At 41.9% G+C, this 15,676-nt stretch overlaps 1 protein-coding gene across 4 annotated transcripts in view; it reads right to left on the bottom strand.

The window, feature by feature from the left end:
* ATCAY (ATCAY kinesin light chain interacting caytaxin) overlaps window positions 1–15,676 on the bottom strand; it is a 118,932-nt gene that overhangs the window by 78,171 nt on the left and 25,085 nt on the right. For all 4 annotated transcript variants that reach the window (XM_073594204.1, XM_073594187.1, XM_073594178.1 and 1 more), the window contains one exon: window positions 13,318–13,404. In XM_073594204.1, coding sequence (XP_073450305.1) covers window positions 13,318–13,404 — 87 coding nt within the window. The remainder of the gene's footprint in view (window positions 1–13,317; window positions 13,405–15,676) is intronic.

Consider the following 15,676-nt stretch of genomic DNA (forward strand, 5'->3'; position numbering starts at 1 on the left):
AAACTCAGTGTGCTGCAGTTTCTCCTCACCCAGCTCTTATATAGCTGAGAACACAGGGAATGTTATGTGATCACTTAGAAAACATGGGAAAAAAAGGTATCTATAATTTTTTTTTAATTGAATTACAAATGTTTTGCCTTTCATTTCTATTTACTATTGAATGGGCAGTTTTACAAAGTGATCGTTTACAATCACTTTAATCTTCTGTACAGATGGACGGTGATCACAGTCAGCCCCTGATTGCTGTACACCAATACTTATATTTTCATGAAGCAGCACACGTCCTTGGGAATCACAAAACTCTTTATTGGTCACGATAAAAATTACATCTTGAAATGCACATGAATGCATTTCTGCACGGTGTGTTCCTTAGTCCTAGTTTTTTTTTAACCTTAAAAGAGAGACATGATGTGTGTACAAGGATACCATTTATCTCAGGAATAAACTAATATCCCATCTCTGATTTAATCCCCGCAGCATGCAGGTGTCTAATTTGTGAATCCACCTTGTCTCTCTTTTTTAACAGCTTTTGTTTGATAGTTGCCACCTCTAACAATGTTGTTTCACCCTTTCTATTCCATAAAATTGGAACCCTTTCAGGTTTCCCCATGTATATCTTTAACCACTTGCCGACCGCTGCACGCCGATATACGTCGGCACAATAGCAGCGGTGGGCAAATGAGCGTACCTGTACGTCCCCTTTAATTTTCGGGGCTAGCAGACGCACGCGCTGCGTACAGCATGACCATGCCCGCGGGACGGGCGGACCCGATGTCCGCGGGTCTCCTGGTGATCGTGTCACGGAGCTGTAGAAAGGGAAAGTGCCTATGTAAACAAGGCATTTCCCTGTTCTGCATTGTGACATGACAGAGATCACTGCTCCCTGTCATCGGGAGCAGTGATCGCTGTCATGTGAGTTGAAGCCCATCCCCCCCACAGTTAGAATCACTCCCTAGGACACACTTAACCCCTTGATTGCCCCCTAGTGTTTAACCTCTTCCCTGCCAGTGTCATTTACACAGTAAATAGTGCATTTTTATAGCACTAATCGCTGTATAAATGACAATGGTCCCAAAATAGTGTCAAAAGTGTCCGATGTGTCCGCCATAATGTCGCAGTCATGATAACAATCACAGATCGCCGCCAGTACTAATAAAAAAAAATAATAATAAAAATGCCATAAAACTATCCCCGGTTTTGTAGACGCTATAACTTTTTCGCAAACCAATCAATATACGCTTATTGCGATTTTTTTACCAAAGATGAAAACATATCGGCCTAAACTGAGGAAAAACATTTTTTATTATATATTTTGGGGGATATTTATTATAGAAAAAAGTTAAAAATATTGCATTTTTTTCAAAATTGTCACTCTTTTTTGTTTATAGCGCAAAAAATAAAAACCGCAGAGCTGATCAAATACCACCAAAAAAGCTCTATTTGTGGGGAAAAAAAGGACGCAGTATATCTGCGTGAGGCGGTCGGGAAGCGGTTAAAAAACAAAAGGTAAGTGGCATTTTTATTAATATTTTTTTTTTTTTACTAGTAATGGCAGCGATTTTTATCATGACTGCGACATTATGGCGGACACATCGGACAATTTTGACACATTTTTGGGACCACTGGCATTAATACAGCGATCAATGCTAAAAAATTGCATTGATTACTGTAAAAATGTCACTGGCAGTGAAGGGGTTAACCTCTAGGTGGCACTGTAGGGGTTAAGTGTGTCCTAGAGAGTATTTCTAACTGTGGGGGAAGGGGCTGTGTATGACATTACACTGATCACTGCTCCAGATCACAGGGAGCAGAGATCAGTGACAGTGTCACTAGGCAGAACAGGGAAATGCTTGCTTACATTAGCGATCGCGGGTATACATCGGGTCCACGGGACCCACGATCACGGTCACAGAGCCCGCGGCGCACGTGCGCCCGCAAGCCGCCTCTTAAAGGGCAACGTACAGGTACGTTAATCTGCCTGTACGTGCCCTTCTGCCGCAGTATATCTGCAGGAGGCGGTCGGGAAGCGTGGTTGAATCATTTGTAGTGAGTCCATGATCACAGAAGATTTTTTACCGTCTACATTTACAACCACTTTAACAGATTTAGTGTTCATTTGATTACTCCATGGAACACATGTCTTATTCACAAATCTTTTCAACTGTTTCTATGTGATTGCAAACTCAAGTTTTCATCGGCTCAATTGATATGGCCCTTCTGCATACTCTAGATCAGGGATATGCACTTAGCGGACCTCCAGCTATTGCAGAACTACAAGTCCCATGAGGCATAGCAAGACTCGGACAGCCACAAGCATGACACCCAGAGGCAGAGGCATGATGGGACTAGTAGTTTTACAACAGCTGGAGGTCCGCTAATTGCATATCCCTGCTCTAGATCCATGACTGCTGAATTGTTTCATCTTTTCTGGCCAAATGTCGTGGCCTTAAGTTTGTCAACTGCATTCTGGCTTAATAAATAAAATGGTAATAAAAAAGATAATAGTTAAGGAAAAGAGAAAAGAAGGGATTAAATATGGCTGATTTAACCAGGGATAAAAAAGATGATCTTTAGGTTACAAACAAATGCTTCGAGTTTTACAGGGTGACGTCACATTGGGAGGAGTCAAAGTATCAGTATCTAACTTGTAGCGTAGAGTTTTCCAATAAAATATTGAAAAGAACCTAGTTATTTGGCCTCCCATAGCATACTAGCTCATTATGATATACTTACCTTAGATCGAAGCCCCCGCAGCGGTCCCCGGAACACCGCTTTGGCAAGATGTCTCTTGGAGTTACTTCTGGAATTGGCCGGAGCTGCAATGACGTCATCCCGCGCATGCACGTACGGGCCGTCTGTTCAGTGCGCATGTGCCGATGATGTCGGCACATGCGTATACAGTGAATATCTCAACTATGCATGTTTAGGAGAAATTCATGGTAGTTACAGGTAAGCCTTTTTATAGGGTTACCTGTAGCTAAAAGTGGTTGTAAAGAGTTTACAACCACTTTAATGGACTGGGCTTCACAGGGCTTTATGAGCCAGACTGCTGGTGAAGAGAATCTTTGCAAGATATCTCAAAACGTACATGTTGACATACTGTACTGTGTATATATATCTATATATATATAGATATATATCTATATATATATTATATATTGTAATGTTGGGGGTTATTTTAGCTTAGTGTAGAGCCTACCAGTCAGTGAGCAGGGTCCATGCCAGATATGCCGTTTAAGGCCTTGTAGGCCCAATTTTATTAAAGGAAGAAAATGTCCATCCAGAATTCCCACGCAGGGGTTTCAACTTCACAGCAGTAATATAGTAATAAACTAAAAATACCAAGCCACCTGGCTCTCTAGTCAGCACTGCTGCTCAGGCTTTGGCCTCAGTCCTCTTGACCCTTTAACAGTGTCCCTGGTGGGTACACACACTGTGCCTCTGCTGGCACTCTCTTTTCCCGCTCCCTTGCTGGTACGGCCCACATGCTTGGGCCCTCTGTCTGCTCTGACAGACTGTACTGTGTCAACAGGCACACTTCTCCCTTGCACGCCTGGACTCCTTGAGAGGGCGGAGCCCAGAACCCTGGTCCTGACTCTGCTATTAGCCCAGGACCCACCTGCGCAATCAACAAGCAAGACTTCTGGCTGTTCCCAAAACCCGGTTCCAGGATTGGAGATTCCATCCCACCCAGATCGCTATGAAATCTCCAGACTCCAGGTCCCCAACTGGATTTTACCAACCACAGAGGAAACTGATAAAACAATTTCCTCTAAATTAAGCAATCCTCCTGGAGCCTCTCAACCTACCTATTTGAAAATCCTGGGCCACAACCACTAGGACAGGGAACCGTACTGTCACAATATATACCGATATATATATATATATATATATATATATATTAATTACACATATACACACATACAGTATATACAGTGGCTTGCGAAAGTATTCGGCCCCCTTGAACTTTTCAACCTTTTGCCACATTTCAGGCTTCAAACATAAAGTTATAAAATTTTGATTTTTTGTAAAGAATCGCAAACAAGTGGGACACAATTGTGAAGTGGAACGAAATCTTTTGGATTTTTGAAACTTTTTTAACTAATAAAAAAATGAAAAGTGGGGCGTGCAAAATTATTCGGCCCCCTTGCGTTAATACTTTGTAGAGCCACCTTTTGCTGCGATTACAGCTGCAAGTCGCTTGGGGTATGTCTCTATCAGTTTTGCACATCGAGAGACTGAAATTCTTGCCCATTCTTCCTTGCAAAACAGCTCGAGCTCAGTGAGGTTGGATGGAGAGCGTTTGTGAACAGCAGTTTTCAGCTCTTTCCACAGATTCTCGATTGGATTCAGGTCTGGACTTTGACTTGGCCATTCTAACACCTGGATACGTTTATTTGTGAACCATTCCTTTGTAGATTTTGCTGTATGTTTGGGTTCATTGTCTTGTTGGAAGATAAATCTCCATCCCAGTTTCAGGTCTTTTGCACTCCAACAGGTTTTCATCCAGAATGGTCCTGTATTTGGCTGCATCCATCTTCCCCTCAATTTTAACCATATTCCCTGTCCCTGCTGAAGAAAAGCAGGCCCAAACCATGATGCTGCCACCACCATGTTTGACAGTGGGGATGGTGTGTTGAGTGTGATGAGCTGTGTTGCTTTTACGCCAAACATATCGTTTTGCATTGTGGCCAAAAAGTTCAATTTTGGTTTCATCGGACAAGAGCACCTTCTTCCACATGTTTGGTGTGTCTCCCAGGTGGCTTGTGGCAAACTTTAGACAAGACTTTTTATGGATATCTTTGAGAAATGGCTTTCTTCTTGCCACTCTTCCATAAAGGCCAGATTTGTGCAGTGTACAACTGATTGTTGTCCTATGGACAGACTCTCCCACCTCAGCTGTAGTTCTCTGCAGTTCATCCAGAGTGATCATGGGCCTCTTGGCTGCATCTCTGATCAGTCTTCTCCTTGTCTGAGCTGAAAGTTTAGAGGGACAGCCAGGTCTTGGTAGATTTGCAGTGGTCTGATACTCCTTCCATTTCAAAATGATCGCTTGCACTGTGCTTCTTGGGATGTTTAAAGCTTGGGAAATCTTTTTGTATCCAAATCCGGCTTTAAACTTCTCCACAACAGTATTACGGACCTGCCTGGTGTGTTCCTTGGTCTTCATGATGCTCTCTGCGCTTTCAACAGAACCCTGAGACTATCACAGAGCAGGTGCATTTATACAGAGACTTGATTACACACAGGTGGATTCTATTTATCACCATCAGTCATTTAGGACAACATTGGATCATTCAGAGATCCTCGCTGAACTTCTGAAGTGAGTTTGCTGCACTGAAAGTAAAGGGGCCAAATAATTTTGCACGCACCACTTTTCAGTTTTTTAATTGCTAAAAAAGTTTAAAATATCCAATAGATTTCGTTCCACTTCACAATTGTGTCCCACTTGTTGGTGATTCTTCAAAAAAATTAAAATTTTATATCTTTATGTTTGAAGCCTGAAATGTGGCAAAAGGTTGAAAAGTTCAAGGGGGCCGAATACTTTATATATATAAATATAAATATTTTATTATATCTTTTCATGTGACAAGACTGAAGAAATTACACTTTGCTGCAATGTAAAAGTAGCAAGAGTACAGCTTGTATAACAATGTAAATTTGCTGTCCCCTTAATAAAACTCAACACACAGCCATTAATGTCTAAACTGCTGGCAACAAAAGTGAGTACACCCCTAAGTGAAAATGTCAAAATTGGGCCCAAAGTGTCAATATTTGGCCACCATTATTTTCCAGCACTGCCTTAATCCTTTTGGGCATGGAGTTCACCAGAGCTTCACAGGTTGCCACTGGAGTCCTCTTCCACTCCTCCATGACGACATCACGGAGCTGGTCGATATTAGAGACCTTGTGCTCCCCCACCTTCCGTTTGAGGATGCCCCACAGATGCTCAATAGGGTTTAGGTCTGGAGACATGCTTGGCCAGTCCATCACCTTTACCCTCAGCTTCTTTAGCAAAGCAGTGGTCTTCTTGGAGGTGTGTGGGGTGTGTGGGGTCATTATGTTGGAATACTGCCCTGCAGCCCAGTTATCGAAGCGAGGGGATCATGCTCTGCTTCAGTATGTCACAGTACATGTTGGCATTCATGGTTCCCTCAATGAACTGTAGCTCCCCAGTGCCAGCAGCACTCATGCAGCCCCAGACTATGACACTCCCACCACCATGCTTGACTGTAGGCAAGACACACTTGTCTTTGTACTCCTCACCTGGTTGCTGCCACACACGCTTGACACCATCTGAACCAAATAAGTTTATCTTGGTCTCATCAGACCACAGGACATGGTTACAGTAATCCATGTCCTTAGTCTGCTTGTCTTCAGCATCATGGTGGCTTTCTTGTCCATCATCTTTAGAAGAGGCTTCCTTCTGGGACAACAGCCATGCAGACCAATTTGATGCAGTGTGTGGCGTATGGTCTGAGCACTGACAAGCTGCCCCCCACCCCTTCAACCTCTGCGGCAATGCTGGCAGCACTCATGGCTAATTGGGCCCAATTTGGACATTTTCACTTAGGGGTGTACTCACGTTTGTTGCCAGCGGTTTAGACATTAATGGCTGTGTGTTGAGTTATTTTGAGGGGACAGTAAATTTACACTGTTATACAAGCTGTACACTCACTACTTTACATTGTAGCAAAGTGTAATTTCTTCAGTGTTGTCACATGTAAAGATATAATAAAATATTTACAAAAATGTGAGGGGTGTACTCACTTTGTGAGATACTGTATGTGTCCAGCTCAAATTTCATGAATCGGGTTTATATCCACTTGGAGTTCAGCTTTAAAAGGCTTGTACCTGAATCTTCATGTTAGTGCTAACTTGCAATTATAATCTCTTAAAGTAGATTTAACCACTTGTTATCATATTATCTGCAGCACATTTATTCCAAAGTGATACAGACAAGGTGATTGCCAACAAGTGTTAAAGAAAACCTGAAGTGCTAATTATATCTAAACTATTGCAGGAAGCAACCTTTAGCTGTCTTTATGCATACCTCCCAACCGTCCCTGACAGCACTACTTTGCCATCGACCGCACAGAACCCCCCACCCATCTAGGAGAGCAGAGAGGCGGTTGGGAGCAGAGGAGGGAGGGGGCGGGGCCGCTCTTAGCTGCACGGCAGAAGCTCCTCCAGTAACTGCGTTGGCAGCCTGCACAGATGCTGTAAGTTGTAGTTGCTCCTTTGCAGCAGCCCAACCCTGATGCTTTCTTGGGAGAGGATTTGTGGCAGGAAGAGAGCTCTGTACTGGAATGAGAGGGGAGAACTTTGTACTTGGGGGAGAACTTGAGAGTGCACAGTACACCCCTTAACTGTGCATTTGTATGTAGCCCTGCACTCTGTATACAGCACACCCCCCAACCCTGCACTCTTTATGTAGCACACTCTTTAACCCTGCACTCTGTATATAGTGCACTCTTCAACCCTGCACTCTGTTCATAGCATTCTCTTCAACCCTGCACTCTGTATGTAGCACACTCCTGAACTCTACACTCTGTATGTAGCTCACTCCTCAACCCTGCACTCTGTATGTAGAGCACTTCTCAACCCTGCACTCTGTATGTAGAGCACTTCTCAACCCTGCACTCTGTATGTAGCGCACTCCTTAATCTTGCACTCTGTATGTAGCACACTCTTCAACCCTACACTCTGTATGTAGCGCAGCCCTCAACTCTGCACTTTGTTTGTAGTGTACTCTTGAACCCTGCACTCTGCATATTTTATAGGTACAAGGAAGCTTTGTTTTGGGTAACCATGCTCCTTAAGCCCCTCCCACTGGTATGACTTTGGCTACATCCACATATTGCCATGGTGCGCTGCACCCCTTACCTTAAGTGTCCCTCATTCTGAAGTTCAAAAGTTGGGAGGTATGTTTACGTCAGGTCCATTTACCAGCCTAATGTTCCTGGTGCACCGAACACAGGAGTATTTTGGTATACAAACATAGATACAGCTTCCTGAGCATAGAGTGGCCTAGATATACTAATTCCTAAGCTCACAATTGATTCATTGCTGTGATAGACAGTCTCACTGGCTAAAAATGCGGTTTAGGAAACAAAAGATAGCAGGACCATGCTTTTGACCCAGGAAGCCAATATATAATTATCAAACAGCCCGTGGAATCTGTGCACTGAAAATAAATGTAAAAAAACAATAACAAAATATAATATACAAAACAGTCCATATCAATCAATATTTGCTTGTGTTGTAAAGTGAATCACTTCTCAAAATCAATCAATCTCCAGTGTTCAGCTTGTACTGTTTATCCACCACTTTGTGCAGAAAACTACGTGCAATATGTGCCACCAGATGGACTCTCACCTTGGGCTTATGACCTTACAGTTAAGTGAGGTCACAACACGCTTGTGTCCCACCCCTGGGGACTCAAATAGATCTTTCAGGTTCCTAGGATTCTTCTGATGTAACTGGTCAGCTTCATACCATGTTGTTACTCCTGGTTATGCCTCCATTCAGCTATATATGCATGAAGAGAAAATCACCTTACTTAGTGCTTTACTGCCAAACCACAGTGATGCACAGCCACCAATATGATGTACTAGATTATCCCTTTAAAGAAGTTGGTGGCTAATGAATAAATTCTCCACAGGGGCTGGGTACCACCAGGCAAGGAGCAGAAACATCAGAAGCGGGAACCCAGGACCTTTCCTCAGGACCAAAGCCCTCCAATCAATCAGATACTGGAGTTTACCACGGGAGACTTTAGAACCTAAGAGTTGATTAACTTCATATTCTTGAGAAGGATTGGTAGAAGGAGTTGCTAGCATAGAGGAACGAGAAAACGTATTCAAAACCAACGGTTTGAGTAGTGATACATGAAAGGAATTGGGAATTTTAAGATGAGAGGTTAAACAGATTTTATAGCAAACCGGATTGATTCTATCAGAGATGACATAAGATCTAATATAACGAGGGGCAAAATTCATGGACGGAACTTTTTTAGGAAAATATTCTTCGTAGCCAACCAAACCCTGTCCCCAGGCTGAAATAGAGGGATGCTTTGGTGGTATCGATCAGCAAATCTGATTTATACTCTTCTGCATAGCATCCAAAGCAGGGATCTCAAGAGTACAGGCTATCGGCAGAGGAAGGCGTGGGTGTTTACTGAAAACTATGAAAAATGAAGATTCCTGGGTGCTGGCATTAAGATGACTATTGTGAGCGAATTCTACCTAAGGCAGAAGGGCAACCCAATAATCTTGGTGGGCTGAGACAAAGGCCCAGAAGAACTGCTCCAAGGACTGGTTGATTCTTTCTGACTGCCCATTGGACTGTGGATGGTAGGCAGAAGAAAACTGTAGTGATACTTCTAAGAATTTCTGGAGCCCTCCAGAATCTGGAAGTAAAGTGAACCCCACGGTCAGAAACTATACACCTAAAGGCATCCCGTGGAGTCTAAAAATCTCACAAATAAAGACTGGCACCAATTCTGCTGCAGATGGTAGTAAAGAAAGAGGTACAAATTGTTCCATTTCAGAAAATTGGTCTACCACAACCCACACTACAGTACAGCTCTCGGACGAGGGAAGGTCAGTTATAAAATTCATTCGGGGGTAGGCAATGGGAGAAGAGGTTCAGCTGAAGCCTGGTCTGGAGACTTGGTGCGGGTACAGCCTGGGCAGGCTTTCACAAAGTCCTTGACAGCCTTGCAGAGGTTCGGCCACCAGTAGAGACGACCAGAAAGCTTAGAGTCATGAGCCCAACATAACAGCTTCATCCTAGAATTTACTGGCATGAAAGTTTGGAAGTTTCCCGGCCACTGTGGGCACTGTTTCAAGAAAATTTCCTTTTTGTCCGCAGTAGATGCACAGTCCCTGGTTTCTTTTCTCAATGGAAAGGCATGAATGGCATAGGCTCTTCTTGAGAGGAGGGAGAGGAGTCATTGGGAGATACTAAGGGGTGTTGGAAAGTTGGACGAGGAGCCGAGAATTTGCACTGCCAAGCTCTTTCCCGGGAGCGCTCCTGGAGCGGGTGTCGATCTTGACAGCCAAAGAAATAACATTTTCCAGGATGGTAGGCATTTCACGACCCGCCAACTCGTCTTTGATACGTTCTGCCAAATCTTGCCAGAAGGCCGCCGTAAGTGCTTCATTGTTCCAGGAAAGTTGCTATGGTGCGGAACTGAATAGCCTACTGTCCAACAGTAAGGTTGTCTTGACAAAGGCGAAGAAGTGCACCTGCAGTGGAGGACACACATCCTGGCTAATCAAAAATCATTTTAAAGAGAGCGAGAAATGCTGTGATATCATTGGTTACTGTATCAACCTTTTGCCACAGCGGAGAGGCCTATACCAAAGCCTCTCTAGAAAGCAGAGAAATCACGATCTTGGCCCAACCAGAAAGAAAATTCTGCGGCTGTATCTCAAAGTGAATGTTACATTGGTTAACAAACCCATGGCAGGCCTTAGGATCTACAGAGAATTGCAGCTGGGCCAGAAGATGAAGCGGAACGGTTTGCGGTACGGGGGCTGCCTGAGGCAAGTCTGAAGGCACCAGAAGCAAAGCTTGAAGTTGATCCAAACAAGTGGTTAGAGTCTGGAGGTGATGAATAACTTGAACTTGACTAGATTCTTGAGCACTGAGCCTTTGAAGAAGTCACTCGTTGAAATCTGCAGGTGATGTGGATTTGTCTGTCATGGTTCGTGCAAACTGTCATGGTCAGAGGGTAAGACCACCTGGGACTGTAAACATAAGATCTAGCGGGCCAATGGAACAGCTAAACAAGTGTACCCGGGTACTGGTTCTCACAGATGCAGGAGCAGTGTGACTGCACACAAACTGATGTGTACCAGAGTCGCAGGATCTAAGGAGCCACCCGGTCTTCACCAGAGTCAATGGAGGTGTAGATGTTGCGCTGTGAGGCAGCCCCCAGGTTACGGCTCTCTAGCACACCCGTGCGGGCACAGTGCAACCAAATAGCATGCTGGAAGGACAGCGGGTACAGGAGACTAGGAACCAGGGAAACCTACTGCAGCTAGCTTGGAAGGGACACCAGTGGAGAGGATGCATAGAGCAAGCATAAAGCACAGGAGAGAGGGGCATGCTGAGCAATAGTGCAGAGAGAGACTCAGCAAGCTAGAAAGGACTGCAGGCAAACAACAACAAGAAACAAAGCTGAGAAAGACACACACAGCAATAGGAAATGAAGGGATCCACAGATAGAAACAAAAGGGAATATAACTGCACTGCCAGAGGGAAAACACTGAGAACAAAGACAGGATCAAACAACACACAGAGTATGGGATTCAGACGGCAGCGACCACCACAGGAACAGAGGGGTCTAGCTTCCATGTGACGACACGTTGCTCGAACACTAACACAAAGGTGCAAAGCGGAGGTTTGCTGAGAAAAAAAATATTAAAAGCCAGCAGCTACAAATACTGCAGCTGCTGACTTTTAATATATGGACACTTACCTGTCCAGGGAGCCCGCGGTGTCAGCAGCTGAAGCTGATCCATCCTTCGGCTCTCGGCTGCTGCTGCCGCCATCCTCGGTAAGGGAATAAGGAAGTGAAGCCGCACTGATTCCCTACTGCGCATGCGCGAGTCGCGCTGCGAGTCCTCTCAGGTCCCTGCTGTATTCTGTGTCTCACAGAATACAGCGGGGGGGGGAGAACAGGGTAGACGGCGGAAGTGGCGTAGGTCACCACAATCACCGCGGTGAGTTATGCCAGGAAGTGGGAGCAAATACCTGTATTAGACAGGTATCTGCTCCCTCCTCCCCCCTAAAAAGTGCCAAATGTGACACCGGACACCGGAGGGGGGGAGGAATCCAAAAAGTGGAAGTTCCATTTTTGGGTGGAACTCCACTTTAATAATACCTAGGCTCAGGGCAGATAGGCAGGAACCTGAGCAACTCGGACAGGAGACAAAACCTGGTGTCGGATCGATGTGTACGGAAGCGTGACATTGAGAAGTGATTCGCTTTACAACATAAGCAAATATTGATTAATGGGATTTTTATATGGACTATTTTGTATATTATATTGTGTTATTGTTTTGGGATTTTTTATTTATCAAGATGATATGTTGACACAATATTGTGTAGTGCAGCATTAATTGGACATAGGTATTGATAACGCACGTGAATGACAATGTGGTAGATGTGAGAGATACACATTTATTTATTTAGCAAGCACATAGCAGCTCACAAAATTACAAAAATAAAAAATAAATTTAACCTCCACATACAGAAAGGTTTCTTCACAATAAGAGGTGTAAAAATGTAGAATAGACTTCCTCGAGAGCTAGTTTTTGCTTTAAAAAAGAGCTGGATGTATTCCTAAGTGCAAAGATTATAACTGGATATTATCATTCATAGGTAAAAACATTGTTTGATTGCCTCCTGGGGGATGCAGGAAAAAAAAAAATTTCCTCTGCTAGAGCACATTATATGTTTGTTTTTTTTTTTTGCCTTGGATCAACTGTGGGTGTATAATTCTGTATATGAAGGTTTTATTTATTTTTTTTTTTTGAGTTGCACAACAGCACTACTTCACAGGTATACTTTAAATCTCTCTGTAGGAAAGTATTTAAATCACCTGTGTAGCCATAGCCCAAGAAACCACATTTAATAGAAAATATTTGAATGCAAGTAAAACAATTTCAAATTAAATACATACTGTACAATGAAGCAATTGACTTAATGGAAATGTTCATGGCTATTTTGTTTTATTGTATAGGAATCACACATATCCTATAAAGTTAAAAATATTAGTTTTATCACTTTGTGTAACAGATCTGGAAATGGGTTAAGCAGTTATGAAGTACAGCAAGATCTACAGTTAGGTCCATAAATATTGGGACATCGACACAATTCTAAACTTTTTGGCTATATACACCAACACAATGGATTTGAAATGAAACAAACAAGATGTGCTTTAACTGCAGACTTTCAGCTTTAATTTGAGGGTATTTACATCCAAATCAGGTGAACGGTGTAGAAATTACAACTGTTTGTATATGTGCCTCCCACTTTTTAAAGGACCAAAAGTAATGGGATAGATTAACAATCATCCATCAAACTTTCACTTTTTAATACTTGGTTGCAAATCCTTTGCAGTCAATTACAGCCTGAAGTCGGGAATGCATAGACATCACCAGACGCTGGGTTTCATCCCTGGTGATGCTCTGACAAATAGAGCCAAAAAGATTAGAATTGTGTCGATGTCCCAATATTTATGGACCTGACTGTATATGGGTAGCAAAAAAGTACCACTACAAGGTATTGCTAGCTGCTAACCTTATAAATGGTCTGGAAATTGCCAACACTGTCCTTATAAACCAGGATGGGTGGACGATAATTAAAGATTTCAGATTTTTTCTCAGCCTGTAAGAAAAAAAGAAAAGTTTTTAGTCTGACTGCTTGTTATCCACAAATCAAAACGTGAACAGATTTTTTTTTGCTCAGCTTGCTACATGCTATATGCACAAATAACTTTAGTAACACAGTGAACAACAATTAAAATTGAAAAGTTTTAGTAACAAAATACATATACAATATTACCTGTTATGTCATTTATAACATGTTGCTTTGAGCCAACTCTGACTTAATTCAAGTAATGCAAACTGTAGCAATAAATGTGAATATGTACACTATGTGACTTTTGTCAAGGTCCTGAAGTAGCTGCAAGATCTTGCCCCCCAGGCAACCAGCTGCAAAACAGTTTGGCAGTGTTTTGCCATTGCATACAATATATCCCTCCCAATCCTTCTCAGTCACAAGCAAAGTTACCCATAGGGGCCATAAAAGATATATATTTATATATATATAGATATATATATCTAAATATATATATCTATATCTATCTATCTATAGATATATATCTATAGATATATCTATATATATATCTATCTATCTATAGATAGATAGATAGAGATAAATATATATATATATATATAGAATGTCCCTGTCCATGCTTGCAGGTCTACGTGTCTGTGGTTCACATGGTCCAGTGACATGGAAACATTAGCTTCTATATGATGATGAAGATAGACAGGAAAAAGTGCCAGCCAGTTGTCTTAAAGAGAAACTTTAGTCAGAAAATGAAGTCCTGCTAGGTCACTTCAGGCTGGCCTATTTTGCAGGTATAGCTATGTAAAACATTAAAATTAAGTGCCTATACTGTGTAAAATCCAGTAATACACTGTCTCACTCTCCTCGGCACATGCTCAGTTGCTGTCAATTTTTAGCCACTGCTGAATTTGTAGAGGCGGATCTGATGACAACCTTAAAGCGGAATTATAAACCCTGCTATCCTTTACAGCCAAGGAAGCTGCATCTCTTAGTTCTGCAACTGCCCTGGTGCTGCACATGTGATCAGTTATGACACCTGCCATTTGATGGTTTGACAGTTTGGTTGAGGATACAAGCAAATGTGACAGTTATCAATCCCGGCATTTCAGAAATATAACAGTTTTTTTTAAACCATTAAATCAATGTGTTTAGTTCCACTTTATGATTTACTTCTGCTCAGGGGATCCGGGCTTCAGCAAAATGACAGCCTCCAGCAAGAGGAAACAGGAGCAATGCTGGAGGCAATTTACAGCACACACTAATTTTGGTTGCATAATTATTAATGTGGAATGTATGTTCCTTGCTAAAGAGCATTATTTTTTATTATGTTCTTATGGGTAAAGTTCTGTTTTAAGAGTTCAGCATACGTTACTGATGATAAAATTGAGACAACAGGAAGATATAAGGTAGACAACACTTTTTGGGGCCAAACAACCCCACTTCATCTGGGCTGAAACAAGACACATAAGGAATCATAGCATATATGGAAAGAATGAATCAAGAGATTCTAAAAATAAGACACTGAAACAAAGAATTGATGTTTATTCAAAAAACAATGAATCAAAGAAATATCTACAGTAGAATCAAAGGCAAAACATTGTTTTTGTTTTGGATAGAGTAAGGGAGGCTTTTAACCCCTGTTAATTTTTTTTTTTCACCATCCGTGTCCCATTGAAGAGATTTCCCTGCACTTTCTGTCCCATACCAAAAAAGGAAGTGAGAGAAAATCCTTCTGAAGTGTTTGTCACCAAGGTTGACCAAAACTAGTGTCCCCATTGAAAGAGGGTGAACCTCCATAATGGTCGCACATACAGGTGCTTTAATACCTCTCCACTCCTTCCTAAACTAAAAAAGAAAAAGTTTTGTCTTTAGCTATACTATTTATTGCAGAGCATATATACCAATGAAGTACCAGAAAAAAAACCAGAAATATATGTATATAATTAAAACTAATAGACATGTTTTACATAGAAAACCCTAAAATACTAATACTAGAGAGATGTTTTTTATATTTTTTAAGATGCATTTGTATTACGTTGAATAATTAGTCCAGCCTTACAGAATAACCATTATAGGCAGTGTGTTTATTATTTGGCTTACATGTGCCCTCTGGTGGACATCCTGATAATTGCTCTGTACTCATGATGTATACTGTATAAGCAGTAACACAGTTATGTGATATATACCTATTAATTTCAATTATATACATATGTATTAATTATTTTATTTATTATTATTTTTTCCATAATTATAAATTCTTTCTGTTTCAAGGTTTTATTTTTAGGATCATGGTCTTGATAAATTA

The sequence above is a fragment of the Aquarana catesbeiana genome, linkage group LG01, assembly GCF_042186555.1.
Source record: "Aquarana catesbeiana isolate 2022-GZ linkage group LG01, ASM4218655v1, whole genome shotgun sequence".
Lineage (NCBI taxonomy): Eukaryota > Metazoa > Chordata > Amphibia > Anura > Ranidae > Aquarana > Aquarana catesbeiana.